The 24,321-nt window shown below is 36.2% G+C and overlaps 1 protein-coding gene across 1 annotated transcript in view; it reads right to left on the bottom strand.

Moving 5' to 3' along the window:
- Positions 1-18,225: 18,225 nt before the first annotated feature.
- The window catches only part of adamts16.L (ADAM metallopeptidase with thrombospondin type 1 motif 16 L homeolog), a 152,382-nt gene continuing 146,286 nt past the window's right edge, over positions 18,226-24,321 (bottom strand). Inside the window, exons 22-23 of the mRNA XM_018266846.2 lie at positions 20,966-21,110; positions 18,226-19,910 (exon numbers count right to left, since the gene is read on the bottom strand). Of these exons, the coding sequence (XP_018122335.1) occupies positions 19,795-19,910; positions 20,966-21,110 (261 nt within the window). The 3' untranslated portion in view covers positions 18,226-19,794. The remainder of the gene's footprint in view (positions 19,911-20,965; positions 21,111-24,321) is intronic.

Genomic DNA, 24,321 nt, shown 5'->3' with positions numbered 1-24,321 from the left:
CCCTAGGCCCGGGCCTATGTGGCCTCACCACAAATCCAGGCCTGACCCCAAGTGCCAAATGACTTTCCTTATTCTTTAAAGGGCACCTGTTGACCGAAAATATTTTCCTCCTAATAGAGCCTACAGTCCGGTTGGCCTAACCAGCGATAGGACATTCACACCATGAGAGAGCTCCCGGTAAGAGAGGCCATATCATGCAGAGCGCATGCGCATAATGAGCTACTGATGTCATGCACATGGCTGCTCGAACTTCCCTCCTGGAGCGTGTGTCCTAGTGCAGACAGGGGAAAATTAAAAAAAACAAAACACTTACCTCAACCAGAGTGTGTATTCTATTGGCCGGCACCTTTGGTGGGGGAAAATATTTTCGGCCAACTGGTGCACTTTAACGAAACTGGAATTAGCAGGGCCAAAGATTAGAAATTTATCAACGTACGTATCAATAGTACGAATAGTTTACAGAGTTGGTGATCCCCTCCCAGAGATGCTTTAGAAAGAAATAAGGTAAATAATTAAACTTTACACTTACACGGTATTGAGAAAAGTCTTCATTTCTGGTGAATTATCCTTAAAAAATTAAACTGAAAAAAGTGTTGGAATGTAAACAACCCCTTTTATGAACAAATTAAATAAAAGCAGAAGCAATACTGAACCCTGCAGCACCCCACAAAGTACACTAGTCTAAGTAGAGAATCTACATATGACAGCCATCCTTTATATATAATCTTATAGCCAGTTCCCTATCCATGATAACGTCTACTATAACCTGCAAATTGTCGCTGGCATCAAAAATCGTAGTTTTGAAAATTTTTCACCAGTTTTGCGAATTTCGCGGGAAATTCACGAGATTCGTGATGAAGCACAAAGGGACAAATTCACCTATCACTAACACTATATATACAGTATCTAAATTAATATATATATATATATTTTCCAAAAACCTTACAGGCTACACACACACACTAGTACAAATAGCTGCACTATACGAAGACAGTATATATACTGTATATATACAGTATACTCTATGCACATACATGCAAGAGCTAGAAATCATATAGAGCACAACTAAAAAATTAAATAAAAATTAAAAATACAATAAACACAATTACATAACTCGGATCACTACATGTAAAATACAGTAAGATCAGTAGTCAAAAACCTGATTCCCTAGTAAACAGTCAAAACAATAATAAATAAAAATGATGATCCAGAAATGCAAAAAAAAAAACCCACACAAAAAGCAACAAAACTGCACAAACCAGTAGACACACAGGCCAACAGAATAACAGCTGTTTCACTGTAAGCGGGGCATGTTGCACTGATGCACTCAAGCACATTGCCACTACACCAAGGATGGTAGAGGGAAGATGAAAGCTTGTACTAGAAATGTAGGAGTGTTCTACATTCCATTTATAACTGAACCCCCTATTTTAATCGAGCAATGCTTTTATCATCATTTGAATGAATAAGATTGTTAAATGTTTCATTTAACACCACCAACAAGTGCTGACTGAAGTTTTAAAGTTCCTCTGGTACACTAATCAAATGTTCATACTTTTTATCTCATAGATAGACAGCTTTAAAGAACACATATTTGGCATGTAAACAAAGAAGGCCAATTGCATTAGGCTAAACTAAGCAGCTGATGAGGGAAATTCTGGGAATTTAGTGCTTTTAGTGCCAAACAACAAATTGCAAACGAGCACTGTGTTTAATGTCACTGTATGTTCTACCTACTTAATCTGAAATAATCTTTTCTGCACCATTTTGCCCTAGGAATCTGAAAGCCAATTAGGAAGATACCAAAGATAAGAAAAGTATTAGACTGTGTTATTCTCCATATAAACTGTTAATACAGGTATAGGATCTCTCATCCAGAATGCTCTGGACCTGGGGTTTTGATCATCAAGTATAAGATACTGTTTTATTAAATGATTTTTAAAAATCAAAAATCTAATTTTAAAATTTGGATTATTTGGATAAAATGGAGGATATAGGAGATGTATATAGATGTTTAGCATATTTGTAAAGTGGGCTCTGCATGCTCTAGGTTTTTGTACACAGCAATGCAGGTAAGGTATGCTGGCAGATTTGGACTGTTTGGATTTGTGGTTATTGAAAGGCACTGGTTTCTAACTTTTCAGTTTCAAGCCCACCACTCATGTCCAGCATATGGGCAGGATTTTGTTTAGTTCACTAAGGTTACATATTTTTGTGCTATAAGAAGGGGATTTGTGGGTGACATAGTCCTATGACTTAGTACCTTGTGCAGGCACAAAACGTGCTTTGCAGGCATAGCCTGCTTTGTGTTTTAAGCAATATTTTGAGAATGAATATTGAGTGATAGATTTCTGAGGAGTTTGATGATTATGGTGGATTTCTGAGGGGTTTGAACATCATGGTGCGCTGCTAGAATATTTGTTCAGTAGTATAGGCCTTCATCATGTTTGAAAATATAAAAGTGTGTTAGTTGAGATGTGCAGTACTATTGTCCAAAGTGCCCTAGCAAGTGTCTTTTATGTGCTTTGTGAAGGCCTTTGACAGGTATGAACATCACGGGGTGCTTGTAATTTATTCTCTGGGTTTCTGGATTTGTCGGTGGTATAAGTCTTTAGCATATTGGCAGTCAGATTGGTGGTCAGGTGAATGGATTTTCTCCCCCGGGCCTCATGGCTTGCAAAACTATATAAAATAAGATGATGGATATAGTATTTCGATTTTTTTAGTGTTTCGTTTTGTACTAAAAAGCTTGCCAACTGAGTTGCTTTGTAATCACTGGGGCACATTATAACTTGCAGTGTTGTGATGAATCCATGAGATTTAATTTTTTGTTAGCGTCTAAAGAGCATATCTTTCAGCATAGTTATTGTGGATATCTGTATTTTCTGAGAAACATTTATTTGCTTTCTGTTGGCTTGGATTTTGACCCTCTGAATTTTGCAAACAAATTGGTTACAGTTGCTTTAATAATTTTGACACAGAAAAAGTGAAAGAAATTTAACATTTTCTGATACAGAACAGATATACTGTTGCTGAAAGCACCAGATATTTTCAACTAAACATAAAAAGGTATATCATTTCTGAAATAAAGCACATTTTAGGAAAGCTTAGGGTATATTAGGGGATATTTTACAAGTGTTTAGACTAAGAAAACCGCAAGGTGGGCAATAAGAGAGCAGCCCAAAGTTTCAGCTGTGATTTCCCTTGCATTGCCCCTGTATGGGGGTGTCTGGTACCCACATTTTTATGTGAACCTATATACTGTATGTGGAATAATGTTTTTAACAAAATCTGCAGAAACATTGGGCTTCTGTGAAGAATTTTGTCTACACGTTTGTGTGTAGGAAGCAAAGACAGGAGATCTAATTAGCTGGAGTTGTTTATTATACCAAAAATAGTGCAGAGGTAAGGGAGTGTTAACAATGAAAAACTATAAGGTTTGCAGCCCTAAAATTATACTTTTTCCCTAGAGTATTTGGTGGCTATGTTACCCAAGGCATTATAGGGATTATGTAATGAAAGGTACTAATTTGCCCAGTGGCAGTAACCCATAGCAACCAATCAGCAGGTAGTATTTACTAGTCACCTGTTTAAAAGTATATCTTATTGGTTGCTGTGGCTTACTGCTCCTAGGCAAACTTAGTGTCTTTTTTGTTTTCTCAGTCTCAATGGAAAGTAAAACCCCATCTCATAATGTGATTTTTTTCATTTTATAGGAAAAACACAAAGTTCTATAAGGAATTTCATCCATAATTCTTTATTTAGAAAAGCAAGAATGGCATGGCTAAATAGCTGCAGGTGTGTACTTTCTGAAACAATATATTTTGTGGGGATACTTTACAAGTAAGGCATGAACATCTGCAATGTGTACACTGAGGGGATAAACTCCAAATTTATCTGGCTTTTTGGGGCAAAAACTTTTTTCGTGGAATCTCAATTTTTTTGGATTTCTTATATCCTGATTTTGCAAAAAGCCTGAATCCAAAAACTCAGACCTGTCGAGGTCATGTATAAGTCAATTGGAGAGGCACCAATCTCATTTTGAAGTTATTATGGTTTGTGCTAGTTTAAGCCCCCAAAAATCCTAAAAATTCAGGGTTTTTGGCCAAAAAACACAATAAAACATTTCATTCAATTTTATCGTGTTTTTTTCACGATCCAATTAGAGTGTTTTTTATTAATAAATAAGCTTAAATCCGGCATGGGTGTTTGGTTGTATTTTGTTTTCTTTTATAAAATATAAGATCATAGTTTAGTAAATAACCCCCTTAGAGTGCAAGCCCCCAAACTTTCAGCAGTAATCCCCATTATGCACTGCTCCTATTTTGCCTGCATGATTATGTGCACCCATACATGTGGCATTTCATTTTATTCTGGACAATTAGCATATTTTAATTTTTTTGGTTTACATTGAATATTGGGGAAAAATTTAACTTCATATTGGTTTATTCCTTAATTGCACACCAAACCATGGAGTTCTACAAATAATTAAGTCCACAGTAGTAGATGTAGTAAAACAAGTCTGAATAGCTGAAGGTGTGCACTTTCAAGAAATATATAGTTTGGGGGTTATTTTACAGGTAAGGAGATGTTTAGAAAGAAAAGCTCCAAGGTTTGCTCATAAAGTACTGCCCCAAAATTTAAGCAGTCATTCCCTCTGTGCATTTCCCCTATTTTGGGGTGTTTGGTGGCTGCTCTATTATGTGCATCTATACATGTTGAATACCATTTTATTCAGGAGAATTTACAGATGGATATTTAGCCATTTTTTTTTAAGTTTCCCTGGAAATTTTGCTGAGAAACCTAACTTTCTGTTTTTTATTTCAGGCCAAACCATGGATTTCTATGAGTAACTACATACTCAATTCTAGGTATAGGAAACCAAGGATTGCACCACTAAATAACTGAAGGTGTGCTGTAGGTGTTGGCCTTCTGTGTGAGTGGTGTGGTGCTTATACAAAACATAACAAGTGGTACACCCATAAAAAATAAATTTTTACTGACAGTTACAGCACACCTAATAACCTGGAGATAAGTAGATTCTAAAAACACCAAACATGTGGGGCTGTTTTAATTTTACATATCACTTTAGCTAAATGCTTATCCATTTTGTTTTGATGTTAAATTCTACAGAATGCTTTTATTTTTTAGGTTTCTCCTGAAAAAGAAAAGTGGGTTGCCGGCACATATTTGATATTATTAGATCATTAGACTCAGGAGTATCAGGGCTTTTACAAAAAAAAAAATATCACCCAAAATATCAGAAATGTTTTTTTTTTTACATAATTCACTCACTGATTACAACTCCAGAAAACAAAATCCATTGTTTATATTAAAACCCATTTGTGCCTAAAACATATAAATATTATATAGTTTGCATAGTTATACGTAATTTTAAGGTAAAACTGCCATTTTCTGATTTGTTCCAATTGTGATTACTTTGGTTTTAAAAATACATACATTTGGTTGAAGATTGAAGATGTCATGTTTATTTGAACTTGAGCTAAAAAAAAAAGTTAGCTTTGTTGCTGAGTCCTCATTCATCAATTATTGTTCTCTGTATGTACCACAATTCTGAAATGCCACACAGGAGTTAAATTAGCTCTGTTTGGCTATAAGCACTTTGTCACAGTGTTTTAGTTACAGAGCAGGAAAACAGTAATGTTTTCTGGAAATGCATGGTGAAATGTGAAGTGTTATACCCTTTCCAGATGGGGAAACCTTCTATCAACTCGTATTATATCACACAGCTGAAATAATAGACTATGGTGTGAATTTGAACACTGCTCTTGTACAGAGGGTAGACAAATCAATGAATTATGTCATTTATGTTCTAAAAATGTTGTTCTGTTCTAACAAAGAACTAGAAAAGACATGTCTTGTAGATACAGTGCCTTGCAAAAGTATTCACCCCCTTGGCTTTTTACCTATTTTGTTAAATTGCAACCTGTAATTTAAATGTTTCTTAATCTTAGTTTATGTGATGGATCTGCACAAAATAGTCTGATGAAATAAGTGAAATAAGAAAAAAAAATATGTGCATATGTATACACCCCCTTTGCCATGAAGCCGCTAAAAAATCCTGGTGCAACCAATTACCTTCAAAAGTCACATAATTAGTGAAATGAAGTCCACCTGTGTGCAGTGATCTGTCAGTATAAACACACCTTTTCTGACATGGTACCACAACAATGGGAAATATGGATGGTGCTAAGTACAGGGATATTCTTGAGTAAAAGGCACAGTCTGCCTGTGTGCAGGACAATGACCCAAAGCATACTGCTAAAGCAACACTCAAGTGGTTTAAGGGGAGACATTTCAATGTGTTGGAATGGCCTAGTCAAAGTCCAGACCCCAATCCAATTGAGAATCTGTGGTCAGACTTGAAGATTGCTGTTCACAAGGTGCCTCTACAAAGTACTGACTTTAGGGGGATGAACAGTTATGCATGCTGAAGTTTTCTGTTTTTTTTGTTTTTTTTTGTCCAATTTGTTGTTTACTTCACAATAAAAAAAAATATCTTCAAAATTGTAGGCATGTTCTGTAAATGAAATGGTGCAAACTCTCAAACAATCCATTTTAATTCCAGGTTCTGAGGCAACAAAACATGAAAAATGCCAAGGAGGGGTGAATACTTTTGCAAGGCACTGTATGTGTGAAATAAGCAGCCTCAAGAAATCGCAGTAAATGTAGCTAATACACTTTATGAGGGGTCATGTACAATGCAGAATGCAATGTGCAAAGTGTAAAAACACTGGCACAATCACACACTGTTTTCTGTACTGTGTAATTTGCTGCAGGCCTCTATGTTTCGTTTCAGGTGTGCGCTAGTCAGCATTGTATTGGTGATGGGCAGAAGGGGAGAGGCACCCCTCCAGTTCTCTAACCACCCTCTAACTTGCACATCCGAGTCAGGAGGCGCAGCCCACAATGGAACTCTGACCTCCTGATTTTTGATTTTGATAACGAAAATAGCATTCCTCGACCACAAGTGCTCAGTAAGTGAGCACTAAGGGGCACTCTCTTGCTACCTTTGGAACTCTAGTCATGTTTATTGTACCCCATGGAATAAAAATCACCCTTAGGGTGAGTTTTATTTGACTTTGTAAGGTCATAATAGCATTCTGTGCAAAAATAGGCAAACTGTGCTGACTATCGATTGAGAAGGATAAATGATGCATCTGGCACATCATTGTAGACCCCTTTGAAATTAATTTGATTAAAACCCTGTATGTAATAAAAGGCCCCAAGTTTGCCTAGGTGCAGTAACCCATAGCACCCAATAAAATAAATTATTTTTTATTTATTCCATATTTATTTAAAAAAATGTTATATTTAACAATACAAGGTTGTAACTAGTTGTATATATAAGATTGGACATTTTAAAGTTGCTATATAACATTTACTTCACAATACCTCTCATATTCCAATTAAGCATATATTGTTAATCAAATTTAATTAACATTCTGTGGTGTTTATACAAATGGCCGGTAGATGTCACTGTGCTCAAGACTTATACTGTGCATACCTTTTATACAGCTTGTGGTGTTAGAGTTGCTTACTGTTGTGTAATGGCTGCACGAGCCTGCTAATAAAGCACTGTTATACTCTACTCATCCTCGGCTACCAAAACATAACACATTTTATGCCTAAAGTTGAGTGAGCACTGAATAATATCACACAAAAACTAAGTTCATTAAAAAAATATGAAACGAAAAGCAGAGGTTAGTATAAACCAGGATTCTATTAGCAAAATTGTTCATTTTGCAGGTATATTTCTATTAAAGGCATTCAAGTCTGTTTATTCATATGTTCTTTCCAAGGATATCAGGTTGCATAATGCACAATATGCTTATTGTGTTAGAGTGCAGTTAGTTCAGTCATAAGGCATAATTCATTAACTATTTGTAACCACTTCTCTATTGGTGGAAATGTATTACTTCTCCAATAGAGGGGTATAACTACCTTTGCTGCTAAAAGCAACTATATTAAAGGAACAGTAACACCAAAAAATTAAAGTGTTTTAAAGTAATGAAAATACCATGTAGTGTTGCCCTGCTCTGGTAAAACTGATCTGTTTGCTTTAGAAACTACTACTACTACTACTACTACTACTACTACTACTACTACTACTACTACTACTACTATAGTTCATATAAACAAGCTACTGACTAGCAATCACAGAAATTGAAAAAAGGCCATATGGCACAGGATAAATAGTGTATAACAGATAACACCATTATGGTCTACATAGTTTATCTGGTATCTGCTGTGTAACTTGAGCCTTTTCTCCTTTGAATAGCTGCCCCCATGGCTACACAGCAGTGTATTTGTATAAGCAAAAGTAGTGTTTCTGAAGCAAACACAGCAGTTTTACTAGTGCAGGGCAACACTACATTATATTTTTATTACTTTTAAACAATTACATTTTTTGATGTCACTGGTCCTTTTTTTCCCTTCTAGTTCCAGTTTATAGAAGATAGAACTGATACAGAAGAAAATGCAAAGTGACAACCAATAACCGCCTCACAAATATTTTGGACCCGTGCCCAGTTAGTACTGTATGTACTCCCGAACATGTCATCCAGACATGTTCCAGTGTATCTGGTGATGCGTCGCACCGCCAGCATTTGTCAGTCTGGATTAATCCCAACCAGTAAAAAAGCACTGGAGTCTTATACCACCTTGAAAGCAATTTATATTATAGCTCTTGATGTCTATCATTTAGTGAGCATTTCATAACTGATCGAAATATATCATACCAATTTTGTTCTGGGATTACTGTTTGCCAGTCAGTCTCCCAAGATTTTGTATATTTATAATCCAATAGGATCTTATTATAAATATATAATATATATACTGTATATATTAACAAAAGCCCATGTCTTATTAGGTCATCTATTGGGCAAATTTAGCTCTACACATAAGATTATCAATTGGTAAAGAGGCAATATAATGATTCAATTAACTAACTGACTAACTTTCTTTGTTTTTTAGGATAAGGAGGTGCAATTATTTTTGGTGCCCATCATGTGGCCTCAGTTGAAGATTTTAGAGGCCAAACACCCTATCGTATGCCTTATCATCAATGCCTGGTAAGTATTCAATATTGTTCATTAACGGGGTCAGGGGAGAAGCGTAATGGGCTAATTGAAATTTAGTATTTATCTTTTCCCTTCTGGAATTTGCCTAAGATTAAGTGCTGGGTAAGCATGAAACATGTTTAGCTCCATGTGGGGTCATGTATTTCAATAAAATACAATAAATTGATTTTTAAACAGCATGAATATAGAGAAAACGTTTTTGGATTATTGAGTATTTTCCTTGTGTCATATATCTAGGTAATTTTTGAGGATGTGTTAAGATTTGGGGTAGTATATTCTGTCTTCTAACCCAGATGAGATGTCAATTTGTCCACTGTCCAAGCATTTTCCATATCTCTACAATGCACTTTTGAATTTAGTTTTTTATATTAAATTGCATTGGTCAAAAAAACTAGCCTGGTAATATAATTCCAGAACTGGCAAACCCAATTGATTTTTAGTTTTATATAGAGTGGATTTTCCTAGTCTTCTTCTTTTCCCTGCCCAAATATAGCTATATTGAATATTACATAGTTTCGTAATAAAACTCTTTCAGGATTGGGATTGGAAGAGTAGAGAAGAAGTATAATAATAATTTATAATAATTCCAAGCCATGTAAACCTTTTATTGCACCAAGATTTTAGCAGTTTATCCATTTCACCTAATAGAGCTTTATAATTCAGGTCGTATGTAAGCAGTACTTCTGGTAAATTGCTCACACTAAGACACAGGATGCTGGGAGTTGCAATATAACAGAAACTTGTTTATTAACAATGGTCACAGGCAGGAGCACTCCCACAGGACATAAATTCACAGTGCACAGCATCCTGGATAATTGCACACATCTCAAGTACACTTCCCAGTCCCTCCAGTGTCCTACTAGCGGTCCAGTCAACACATACCTCTTTCCAGGGCCTTGTCCAGACCAGCCTTGCTAGATGCATTCCGGTGGGAGACTTTTCACTTTTTCTCCCAGTGCCTCAACTATCTACTTCAACCCTGACTGGAGAGGCACCTACTGAGCCACTATATTGATTTACTCCTGGTTGGGGCTACAGCTGCCCCTACTAATTACCCTATCTCACCTCACATTCCTAGAGTGTGCTACATTACCTCTTAACTCTTTAGCTCCATCTGTGGCCAGACTACTTACATTAACCATTAATTTAACGATTCACACTCCTTTTGAAAATCAGTCACATCCTCGTTGTCTGCCAATGATTGTCACTTACACATCAACATGGTTCACAACACCCCCTCCCGAGACTTGCCAGGGCACAATGACTGCTGTAAAAGAATACCATATTATGACATCCTAACACTGTAACTTGCACTAGCTATAAACAACATTTCAACAACATTTTATACCTTGTATTTTTCAGTTGTACCATTATTCACACAATTACTTGGTCCACCCCCTTACATTCACTCCCGCTTAAATAAGGCACATCCTCGTGCTTCACACAAAGCAGACCCAGCATACACATTCACAACCACAGACATAGAAAATACACAGAACAACAGCAAGGATGCTTTAAATCACCATGCCCCATTGGGTAGCTTAAGGCAATTTAAAAGCCAGATTGATATAATCATCAATAGAGAGTTATGCATGAACAGAAATCAAACATTGCAAATAGAAAACAAAAGGCACCATTACATCATGGTTGTGGCATATGTCTGAACTGCAAAAATGTCAATTCACTTAGTCCTTAAAGGGATACTGTCATGGGAAAAAATGTTTTTTTCAAAATTGACATTTTGTCAATTTCCCAGCTGCCCCAAGTCATGTGACTCTGATAAACTTCAATCACTCTTTACTGCTGTACTGCAAGTTAGAGTGATATAACTCCCCTCCCTTTTTCCCCACAGCAGCCAAACAAAAGAACAATGGGAAGGTAACCAGATAGCAGCTCACTAACACAAGATAACAGCTGCCTGGTAGATCTAAGAACAACACTCAATAGTAAAAACCCATGTCCCACTGAGACACATTCAGTTACATTGAGAAGGAAAAACGGCAGCCTGCCAGAAAGCATTTCTCTCCTAAAGTGCAGGCACAAGTCACATGACTGGGTCTGCTGGGAAATTGCCAAAATGTCTAGCCCCATGTCAGATTTTAAAATTGAATATAAAAAAATCTGTTTGCTCTTTTGAGAAATGGATTTCAGCACAGAATTCTGCTGGAGCAGCACTATTAACTGATTCATTTTGAAAAATTTTTTTTTCCCATCACGGTATCCCTTTAAAATAGAACTGTCAATTAGAAAACAGTTCTGCGCGGTAGACAACAAATCCTGCAAGATTTCAGACACAGGGGATGCTGCCTGTATCAATGAGACAGCCACGTGAAAGGTGCAAAAGTATTTCATACTGCATGACAGGAACCTTTTGTAAACTTGAAAACAGTAAGCAATACATCAGTCAACAGCTTAACAGTCTGGCTTATTCAGCACTTGTTTCCACTGAATAAGAAAGATTCACCATGTCTCTAGATCATTTTGTGGAACCAGTGTCAAGCATGGTCAAAAGACACATATGGGGGAATGTAATATATGTTGCAAAGAACAAAACAATTATCACAAATAAGAATAAAAATTTTCATTTCGCAATGTAATACTCTTCCTTAAACTTTTATTACATTGCGAATTGTAATTGCACATTGCGAATTTTAATTGCGCATTGCCCAATTTTAAGAAGTGCTTGAAGGTGTCGTAATCTTTTGGAGCAAACATAACAACTTTTTCAGTAAGAAGTTTTATTACATTCACTGCGCACTGGAGCTAACTATAAAATTTGCAAACCTTCTTCCACTTTTGGTTTCCAGGTTCACAAAAGCTAGATTAAATTTGCACAAAGGCAAATTTGTTCGCACAGAGGCATAAATTTTGCATTGCGAATATTTTTTCTGTTACCGAATTTTATTAAATTCCCCCAATAGTAGGCTTTTCCACAAATCCTTCATCAGGAGTGGAGACATCCTTGTTTGAAAATCATTCCGGTGCTCTCTTGCTCAAACTGCACACCATGTGGTGGTGCGCACTCCTGCATTTGCTGTTGTGCCCTTCTCCGGGCTTCCCAATCTGGATGGGTAAGACTGGTCTTATCCAGTTTCAAGTACTCCAGAATATCCTGCTGGATCCATTCGTTGAGATGGGCCTCATGGTATTCCACTCTGGGGCAAAAGGCATAAAATAGCCCCAGCACTTCACCTCCAGGTTTATTTTCTCTGCACCTTTGAGATCACCCTCCCATGGGGGCGCATCACTGGGAAGTACCCAAAATGTATATACATCCTGGACCATGACTGGACGCAGCAGCACCAGCGCCATAGCATCCTCTGCAGGAAGGGCACCTGCAACAGTACTGGCTGATGTAACTGACTGCACACACTTTTGGCATTGTTGGTCGCCAGAAGGGCACGTTCAATGGGACAATCCGCCTCTACAACTTCATCCTCCCAGGGGGACCCTTCCAATATAGCCTTCTGGGGTCTAAATAGACATACCACATGGGAAGCCTGCCCTCCAAGTGTTCCTGGTACTGCAGCTGCCCCTCCTGAGGCTGCAGGGTCATGGTGATCTGCCTGCTGTAGGTGGCCCGGGCTGGTGGAGGCCTCCATAGGCGTCAAAGAGAACCCCTCAACACTATATGGAGGTGGAGCAGAATCACCTGAACCAGCTCCTGGTAATTCCTGATGCACCCTGGTGTCCAGGCCATCAGCTTGCGTGGCTGTGGTTGTCCTCTCTGGGTATCGATTCTCCCACCTGCTCAAGCAGTGATCCAGCCTCTGCAGCTAATCGGATATGTGTGCTTGAGCAAACACTGGCCTCAGAAAGCACGCATGGCCATAGGTGTTCTTCTGCTCTGCAGCCTAGTAAGCGTGCAACTCACAGTTTCAAGATGGCTGCTGGCAATATCCATTTCTGCTCAGTAGCCAAAGTGCGCCATGTGGTCCTCCAAGATGGCGGCTCTCTCCTTTCCTGTTCCAGAAGCAGCTGTAACACACATAGCACCAGACTAAAAAATGTTACTCCCGACGCTTGTGTTCCGCTTCCTGCAATCTGTAACTACAAGTGTACTGACCTTAAGATATAGTTTAATTATGTTTTTAAACTGCAATTTGTTCAGTTCACTTTGTTTGGGATCTATATTAAATAGCTTTTTGTAGTATTCGTTAAATGCCTGCACAATTTTTTTAGTTAAATTTGTATTTTCCTAAATTTTCCACCTCCATGGATTTGTATTATTGTATTATTTAGTCAGACACCCAAGGTGATGTTGAGATAAGAATAGGTTGTCAAGCCTTGAATAGACTTGTTTAGCATGAGACAAAAAAGTGTAATCTTTTTCATTGTTGTGCAAAAAGCGCCAAGTATCAATTAGGCGAAATTTCCTTAAGTTTTTTTGTGTGCCATATTTAATGCTGAAAATGGTAAGGAGGATTTTCCTCTGGAAATATCTAATAATGGGTTATGCACCATGTTAAGATCTCCTCCTAATACCACTAGCCCCTCGAATTTCTGTATTTAGAAATTTTTATATTCAAAGAGCTTGGTTTCTGTTAGCCCATTCGAGTTCCAAGAAAGAACATTAAGAAGGTGAGCCATCTTGAGTCCAAAAAAAGAGGTAAGTTGTCAAAGCTATGTACCCTACACTTACAGCCACATTTATGGTATTTTGCTAACCTGTAACATGGTAAAAACATTAACCAGCAAAACATAGAAATAATTCATAACTGAAAATTATCAACAATATACAGTACTTATAATTCTAAAGTGTGATATAGATTAATATGACAGAACCAGTCTGCCAAAACCCCTGGGAGGGTGAAGCATCAAGCTATGGTGGGGCTCTTCCATATCCTCCAGCTAAATATTATCTACAGTTACATTAAACTAGTAGACTATCATCACAGCATATTTAGTCCAGAATTGTAATTTCCTATTGTATCTGGAATTGTTCAGTTCTTATTTGTACTGGTTTTATCAGGTGTCATCTTTTGTTCATTTCTCTTACTTTTTGGTATAGAGACTTCTGTCCAGGGATCCCTTTGAAGGAAAGCAGGAACATGAGGCATCTGGGTAAATTTGATCCATTAAGTGATGTCCATCCATCTTCGATGCTGCAAGCTTGACAGAACACCGTTAAATCCTCAGGTGATGAAAGAGTATATGTTTTACCATCCTTGGTCACTTGAATACTGAATGTTTACCCCCAATTAAATGCCTATCTTTTAGCCTGAAGTGCTCCTATTACTGGTTTCACTAGTTTTCATTGCTGTAATGTATGCCATGAGAGGTCTTGCAAAAAAATCACTTCTGTATTAAATTAAATAGTCTCTAGTTTCCTTGCTGTAAATAATATGTTCTCCTTGATTGGGAACCTGGATAGGCAACAAATAATGTTTCTGGGCTTATCACTTGGTAAGCCTCTAGGTCTCAATGCTCTGTGCACCCTTTCTATGTCCACCACATGTGTTTAAATTGTCATTTTTAAACAGGTGACCAGCAACTGCTACATGCTGATTGGTTGCTATTGGTTGCTGATAGGCGACTAGACCTGTAGCAAACTTTGCAACCTTTGTTACATTATCTAAAGTGATTTATACTTTAAACTGCATCTTGGATGTAAAAGAATGGTCTTTGATCCCTTATAGCTTATTCACTAATTCCAATCATGTGGCTCGGTACATACTGTTATGTTTTGAGTAGAGTATAACAGTGCTTTATTAGCAGACTCATGAAGGCATTACACAACAGTAACTTTCACTTTCAAGCTGTCAGGAAGTATGCACAGTATAAGTCTGAGCACAGTGACATCTACAGGCCATTTGTATAAACACCACACATACAAACACAGATGTGCAGTTTTGTTGAAAGTTGTTGAAAAAAATTAAGATGGCTGTTCCAGCTTGGTATGCACTAGGTGTTTTTTCAATTTCTCTTTTTACGATTACAATTGGAGATCAGATTCCCCTTTATAATAATCACCTTTTTCTCTTTATGGAGTATGTGTGAAGAGAGAATAATAACCTGATCATTTACCCAGAATCGTTCAGTCTGTTACAATTATTAGAACTTGGTTATGTATGTTTAGAATATGAAGAGTAAAGGATTGCATAAACAAGAAAGGTGTGATATTAATAGGAGCCAAAAAGTCTGTTAGGGTAATTTTATGTGATAAATTTGCAGCTGTTTTGCAAGTGAAACATTCTTAATTACGTTTACAACCAGTCCTTTATAACTTCATCTTTACTGATCTCTAATGTTAGTTAGTGATAACTAAATCTACATTAATGACTGTTACACAATCCTGCCTAATGTATTTCATCAATCTAAACAATAAACTCAGATTCTGAGCAAAAGCAGTTGAAATGGCAAAAACTATTTCAAATCATAAAATTCATTCTGAATGACAGCAGAGCAAATCAGTTGTGTGTGTAGCAAAATAGCAATTAGGTATCTGCCTGCATCACGAACCTCCATAGTGATCAACTCCCTACATACAACCTAACAGGAAAATGGGTTTAGAGGTAGGGATGGCATGCAGTGGGTATTGCCACTAACTGTGGACTGTGTAGTAAGGGATGCTTTGAAAGCTTGTGCATAAAAGAGTTTAAATACTACCTACATATGGATGTTGTTTTTGCACTATAATTGAGATGAATAAATATGCCAAATGTATAGGTGCTATTAATTGCTTATAATTATATATATATAAAATATATATATATATATATATATATAAAATTAAGTACCGTTATTATACACATGCACAACTCTGTTTATTAGATACACCCATGTGACGGAGTATATGAGATTTTGGTAAATTTTACCTTGTGCATTTTATACAATCATGCTGGATTAAAACAAATGATCTTTGTTTTACCTATGTTTTTCTCTTGGAAGAGAAAGGTGCTGTATGATGAAATATACACAAGGCTTTCTATTTCCTTGCCACTGCACTAGTCTACCATAGTAAAATACATTTGCCATGTTTTCAGTTACTTTACATCCACACATGCAAATTCTTCACAGTGTCTAAATGTGACAGCTGTTATTTTGCGGTTTGTATCAAATTGATATGTAACATAATCATTTCCTTCCTTGCCAGAGATACTGCTGGTGTAGCATTAACTTTATCATGGTGGTGTATAAGATTACTACTCCTTAAGTTACTTTTTTCATATCGGAGTCAGGATGTCCACTGTAATATCAGAAGACATTTATTTATTGTCAGTAAAAAATATTATCTGAATATTCAGTGATCAATCTTAACACTGCCAATATTTATTTTATAAAACATACTCTCTTTACATGCACTGCTTCATTCTTACATTTTAAATCTGATTCAATGTTATCGGTAAGGAACAAAATAAAAATGGTTTGGTTAAAATAATTATGGTTCACCAGTTATTCTGTGTAGCTTAGATATCCAGAAATGACAACAAACTGTTCCAAGAAAAAATGTTTTTCTTGTTATCTTGAAAAAGCCTCAATATTGGGACAGAAATGGTTTCTCCAGTTCCCCAAAGTAATTTACATGTAAAAAATTTAGACAGTAAATGGTGTACATTTTTGATCACATTGAAATCTGGCATGACAAAATGATTTAACCTTATTATAGATTTTGGGTATGACCATCAATTTGTAGTTATAAGAACTCAATCATGTCATCTCCTAAGCTGATGTTCACTGTTTATTTACTTTTTATTTAGGGTTTAAACTCTATCCAGATTTTTCATTGAGGAAACAATACTATATTTAACAAAGATCTAACAAAAACAAACAAACAAACCCCACTCAAGGTGGCCACAAACATGCTGATTATTACTGGTGTAGGGGGAAAACCAATGGCCTACCCAACCAATATCTGACTAGGGAATGATCAGATATACATTGGGTGGGTTAGATAATCCTATGCAGTTCACTACCGCTACGATTTACACAGGCCCCTATGATGATCCATTAACTGGACCTGGGGCCACATAACTGGACCTGGGGCCAAGAAGATGGGTGGCAAAAGGGGTAAGGATCTGCTCATTTGTGTATAGCCAGCTTTAGACTATAACCTGTGTCATCATCACTAAAACTGCAAGAAGACAGATGGTGATTTACTGCACCATCAATGATTTCAGTGCAGCTTGATATACAATGCTGGCCACAGGGCTCTATACACTGAGCAAAATAAATAGAGCTTATGCTTAAAATGTATTCTGCCTATTCTTTTAATTGAAAAAAAATCTACCTTTCCTTTATTGTTATTATAAAACACTAACTGGTCATTGTTTTTCTGCTGTCCCTTGTAGTCAGCTAAGTTAGTTTAAATGAAATCTTTCCCCCTTTGTTGTCTCTGTCTCTGTCTTAGAGATAGAAGGAGTCAGTCATGCAGGGGGGATATCTGTGCATCATGTGTCACATGATTAATCACTTTCCCCTTACGTAATGGTTTGCAAGAACCAGGGAGTTGGGAAAATGAAAGCAGTTTCAGTTTTTCTGTTGTCCTGTTTAGTTCAAGAAATAATTAAAACAAACAGGCAAAATGTACTGTATGTTCAGCTCAAGTTACTATGTTACTAAGTTCTAGTCTAGAACTCATGTTGACACATGGGTATACAGCCCCTTCAATATCAGAACACAAATTTCCTTGTATGAGTACAGTCTGTTGCTCAGGAATTCCTCCTGAACTCAAGACTTCAGTTCTGCATAAAATTTCCAGTCTGTCTCTGGCCTTAAGGTTGCCATAGATGCAAAGATCTGCTTGTTTGGCGACATCGCCAACGATCGGATCTTTCCCCGATATGCCATTAACGAGCATGGCTATAACGGGGGTAATCTGATTGTTCGCCCGAACGATCCGATAACAATGGGCTCCGGCGGGATCGGTTGGGTCAAAATCAAACCTGACCGATCAACCAAACGACCGATCTCCACCAGACGAAAGCTGTCGGCACTCTCCACACACGATCCGAAAATCGTACGAATCCTCGATTCGTACGATAGAATCTGTGTGTCTATGGCCAGCTTTAGTCTTAGTCCATTAATGCACAGGTGGTGACTATATGTTTTGGAGCTGTATAAATAAGCAATACTATAAAAATAGGAATTGACTGGTTAAAAGAACAACAACAGTTTTCTTAAAAAAAAGTTTATTAAAATGAATTTATAAATATTTAGCAATAACTTTTACAAGATGTAACCCTACTCGATAAGTCAGCAATTATTGGCAAAAAATCCCTTCAAATGAAGGGTGCACAGAAATATCCAATGTAGCACCAACTAATATCCAGATAGATTATCGCCATAAAATGTGCAGCTTTTTAACAGTAAAATCTATTGTTGAACAAATAAACAGTATTGTATAATGATTTTGACAGTAAGGTAACCTTGTCCTGCAATGTTGAAGTACCTTAAAAAAGACAGATGTTTTTATTGACCTAATAACCAGTACTCTGTGTTCTGGAAACAGCTAAAATAACTGCTGATAAAGGATTTATCCCATGGGTTATTAGATTAGATTATTGTTTCCAAGTTGTTATACAGACTGTGTTTTCAATAATTAGCCAGCCCATCACTATTTCTGGGCACTGTAAAACGGGGAGATTAGTCGTCCAGCAACAAAGCTCCTCTACTGTGGGTGACTAATCTCCCCACACTGCCTTCCCGTCGGCAAGAATTAGAATTGCTGGCGGGATCAATTCGGATTTCCGAATCGATGAATGATTTATTGGACCAACATAATATCCAAGGCTATTGTGATACTAAATTCTATAGTAAGTATAGGTATGGGTATATATAATTTCTGTGAGGGTAGGGAGGGGTGTGTGTATGGTTGCTGGGTTTCATTTGAAGGGATTGAACTTGATGGACTTTGTTTTTTTTCAACCCGATTTAACTATATAACTATACATAATCAACTGTTCCATCTGGTAAAATGGTAATAATAAATGTTTAGAGAAGTTGTAAAATGAAGTATCAAGAAAGGTGAAGGTGTTCGATGAAAAACAGCAAAATTTTTTTAAAGTTACAGAAATAGAAAAGTAAACATCTAGAAACCTGTAATATGTAAGTGTAAATTGGAAATATCATATTTTATTAAAAAAATGCCAGTGCAGTAAGGAAACTATTGTTAGCACCATTTGTTTTGTGTTTGTTTTAAAGTGAACCAGCAGATTGAATACAGTAAAATTACGGTCTCATGTTTGCTGTGTTACAACACTGAATAAAATGTTACAATATGATTTGGTGTTCCAAGTTTTAAACAGCAGGCAGTAAAATTGTAATTGAACTTGTATTTAACTAAAATATACTTATAACTGCCTGAATCCAGCTGTAGTAAGTGTTATTTTAATGGCATGTTGAAAGGGGGAACCTCACAAACAGGTCTCTTTAGCAGAGTTCTTATTACAGCGTACAGACAGTATGTGGGACAAAATTATCTGTAAAACTTAGTCCACACTTTATTAATGCAATACTTTTCTTTTGAAAGCTTCCATGTAGGTTCCAGCATAAAAATAGTCAGCAGAAAATAAATGTTTTGGCTATGAACATGGTTTATTTGATTTTGACCTTTTATATTAAAAGCATTCTCAGATTAAATTTTTTTTAAAAAGGTTCTTATATGCCTGAAAATTGTCCATTACAATGCATCTCCTTGTACCAAGCATGGAAATCGCATGTTTTACTTTTCATAATGACAAGCTATTGTTTATACATTTGACTTTGAGCATGATTTGCAGCACTGCTTGCCATAAAACTTGTGATTGCACACGCCATGCTGAGGGACCAAGTAGCACCAATTGAAGTAATCGTTGCAAAAATTATCTATGGGGCAGAAAAAGTGAGACTTGTTAAAATTAAAACATGAAAATATGTAGCCATAACTGTAAATTTAATTGTGAGATAAGATATGACACAAATATTACATTATTGTTGGTTTTGTGTAGTACAATAAAGTTGCATTATTTAGAGAAGTCTAAAGGGCACATTACAAGGTCAAGTGCAGTGTGCAAAGTTCAATTTGAATAGAATTCAATGTGTGAGTATAGTGCAGTGTTTCCCCCCACAATTCCAGTGTAATTGTGTAATTTACACTCAACACATTGGTTGTCTGATAAGTTAAAATATGCACAATTGCAGTTTGTTTCATTTCGGCCACTCTGTTTAAAAATGAAGTCTGCAAATGATGCTCTGTGGTAATTAATCTGAGCTTTTAATATTTATTATTTAATTTGCATTAGCATCTTATTTTTGTGGCAGGTCTACTAAATTGGCATAGCACACTTAAAAATAATGTTTCCTAAGTATCTAATGGGATAGAATCTAATAAGAATCTATTTAAGCTGTAAAGTCTAGTCACCCATGGCAACCAATCAGCAGACAGAATTTAGTAACAGGTGACAAGACCTAGTGTCTTTTATTACCTTATCCTCAACTTAACTATTTTGTTTCGCTTACTCTGGGTTACAACAATGTAAAAAAAAAAAGTCCCTCACATAAACTTTCCTGTAATGACTAAAAGGCAACATTTTCATTTGTAGGGTTTCATAAATCTGCCATAGAACGAGGTCTGGTAGGAAGAAATCCCTTTGTTATCTTCCAGTATTAATTATTGTTATAGATGTAATGCTTCTTATAAAAAATATCAAAAAATAATACTGTACGTGTATAAAAATAATCAGTGACATATTCACAATCCCCACAATTACAAAAAAAGCACAGAAGCTTTGTAATTGTTTTGTCCACTTTCCCCAAATGTAAAATGAAGCTTTAACCTGCTCTATACCTAGGATATAATTCTAATTCCCCTTACATCTGTACTTTCCAGTTAATGGACTCTAAACAAAAGGAGTGGAAGGATCACATTTGACAGCATTTACCTTTCTTTTCAGATGGACAAAAGTCAGTATTGCAGGTTTGCGATAATCCTGGTTTTTGATGGGGAGGGCACCTTGCTGCTGCTCTTCCATTACTAAGGCACTGCACAGTGCGAACCTGCACACCTCCGCCACAGCTTACAGTACACTATAAGAGAACCAAGGTTATTTAGTTTTAATTCCTATTATAACTTCTAGAATTCCAAGATATGCATTTAAAACACTTTTATAGATTTTAGTTCATACATTATAGTACCTACAGTGTAGTATGCATTATAGTATAGTTATAGTATAACATAGTAAATAAGGTTGAAAAAAGACACACGTCCATCAAGTTCAATCCTTTAGTTTTTTAACCTGCCTAACTGCTAGTTGATCCAGAGAAAGGCAAAAAAAATCCAACTGAAGCCTCTCCAATTTGACTCAGAGGGGGAAAAAATTCCTTCCTGACTCCAAAATAGCAATCGGACTAGTCCCTGGATCAACTTGTACTATGAGCTATAGCATGTTTAATCATTGTGAAGGCATGTTTTAGAACTTAATCAAACGCTAGAATGCTCTAAAGATAGATTATTTATACCACCACATTTTTCCCCCATAAATGTGTGTTAGAAAATATTTGCTAGAAATCTCAGAATATGGTAATTGGGCATAGTGCAACCTGCATAGCATTGCATCTTCGTCCAGAACCAAAAGTCACAATATGGCAGATTTATAGTGGTACAGCTTCAAAATCAGTAAATCTAATGCAGTGTCTAGTATGTATTTATATCTCTTTCTCTCTTGCTGGTGTTAGTTTTAATATTGGAGGAGGGACGTGTAACAGATTGCTTATAGACAAATACAACAGTCCTCTGCACTCAACCCATTATCAATATATTTAAGATAGAGACATTTTGTGCATACTGCTACTGAAAAATGCCTTACCCTTTAAACAAAACAGGGATTGTTTGTCCATATATCAGATGAAAATTGAGAATAGGACTGGCCAGATATGGGATGACTTTGACATAGTTGGCCAGCTTAAATATATTGCAATATATGGACAAACAATCCCTGTGTTGTTTAAAGGGTAAGGCATTTTTTAGTAGCAGTATGCACAAAATGTCTCTGTCTTAAATATATTGATAATGGGTTGAGTGCAGAGGACTCTTGTATTTGTCTATATGTATTTTCTGGTCACAGCCTCATTGCACCCCCACCTAATGGTTTTAAAAATGAGTGGTGAGCACAACTTTCCCTTGTGTGTAACAGATTGCTGTTTGGGTTGCTGATTTTAAAGCTGTTAATAATCTGCCATGTGATGACTTCTGGTAACAGTGCCTGACCACATCGTGATCAGACATTCAGAGACTTCCAGCAAATGTTTAAGGTATTTGTTAGTGAATCAGTGGAAAAAGTAAATGGGGTATATTATTTCTCTATCACTAAAGGAATTTAGAGTAAAATTATGTTATAAAAATTTTAATGTTTCTTTTCCTTCAATATTTTTTTTTTATTAATCTTTTTTCAACTATAAGCAAGACAAGCAATTCAGTTTAATCTTTGCCTCATCTCTTTTGTAGGTACTCTTGTATATTTATTTAACTTGTTTGGATAAATTGCTAATGGTACATTGCAAACTCAAAATAGATTGCAAAAGCTTATTAGGTTATTTACCACACCAAATGGCAGTAATGTGGTGAACACTAGAAATAGGCGTCTTTTATTAAACAGGTTAACAATAACATATAGACACTTAAAAAGAAAACTTTTGCACCCATACACACGCACAATATATTACTTTGGCTAGTTGCCCAGTGTGCCTAGTGTGAACACTGATCAAACTTTTGTACCGGTAATAACTTTTTAGTTGATGTTTTTGGCTATAAAAACATTAATCGCACAGTGAGAATACTGTAACTAGAATTTTTAATTTCATTACCTATAACATAATATGTATTCCTGTGCCCACTGGCTATAACATATAAAATTATTTCAGAAATTTAATTTTAAAAGTAGATGCAGAAAGATATATTTACCATTTCTAAATTCATCCAAATTGACACTTTACAAAAATATTTTTCTGGAGTTAAATTGCGGTTTATGGACTTGCATAAATTGATTGCACTGTGCATTTTGCACAGGCTGAAATTTCACACAAAATCGCACAATTTCATAAAAAAATGCACAATTGTTCTCTGTCAAATTTATAATTTATTGTCTTTGCGTCCAACAGGGTTTTTGTTGGTTTCGAGAATTTTGTAAATATATCTAAAATTAATGATTTGGAGTAGAAAGACATATTTAACCATTTAGAATTTTTCAAAATGCATACTTAACAAAAATGTGTGTAAGGTCATCATACCATCAGGGGCATTTTTCGTATTACCATCTAAATATTGCTTATTTTTTTAGCTGTGAATTGAAATTTTTAACTATTGAAGGATTTTGATCTATGCAAGTCAGGAATCTGCATAATTCTATAGATATTGGGAAATGAGTCTTTACAAATAATTTTTATTATAATAAATATATAATATCCTTCAATTATCTTTTCCTGTATCATTAAATGTTGTATATTTTACAGAAGCACAGTGGTCAGCATTGCTGCCTTGCACCATAAGACACAGGTTCTAGCTCAGGGGTGGCAAAAAGGTAGATTGGTATTTACCAGTAGACCTTTAGCTGTTGATCAGTAGATCTCAAGACACTGTCAACAAAGCTTGACTAAATCACTTTCGTATTTCATGCTTTTTATTCAGATATTTATTATGTTACGTTTACATAAGAAATAGTTTTGTTCAATATAGCAAAATACGTGTTCTCATAAATCAATATTTAAGTAATATTGTCCATGGAACAGAATGCTAACAATGCTTTTTATGGATTTAGATCATAATGGGACAACATCACTAAAAGTAGACCTCGCATTAGTAAAGTATAGGCGCTCCTGTTCTAGCTTATGGCACTTGCATTTCTTTTTGGTACTCCCGTTCCATATCACATTCCAAACACATATACAGTATATTGGACACAGACAGTAAAGTCCATTGAGGCAGAGACTGATGTGAATGATTATTCTGTCCTCACTACATGTTACCCTGGAGTAGTGTGTAGCTTGACATACAGCTAAACTACTTCATTAATCCACTGTGAGCACATTAGCTTCAGTTTTATTAACAAGGGGAAGGTATGAAAAAACGATGCTACCACAAGGCTGGATGGGAAAGGATTATTGCAGATGGGGTACTTGGGTTACCAGTATAAAGATGGCAGCAATACAAACCATATCCTGGGCTGGACATAGTCACATGGTAGAGGTATGGTAACGTAAAAATAACTTTTCTACAAGCAATGCATCTAAACATCAAGTAAAC

Source organism: Xenopus laevis, chromosome 6L (genome assembly GCF_017654675.1).
Source record: "Xenopus laevis strain J_2021 chromosome 6L, Xenopus_laevis_v10.1, whole genome shotgun sequence".
In the NCBI taxonomy this organism is placed as follows: Eukaryota; Metazoa; Chordata; class Amphibia; order Anura; family Pipidae; genus Xenopus; species Xenopus laevis.
This window is presented reverse-complemented; position numbering and strand designations above follow the sequence as displayed.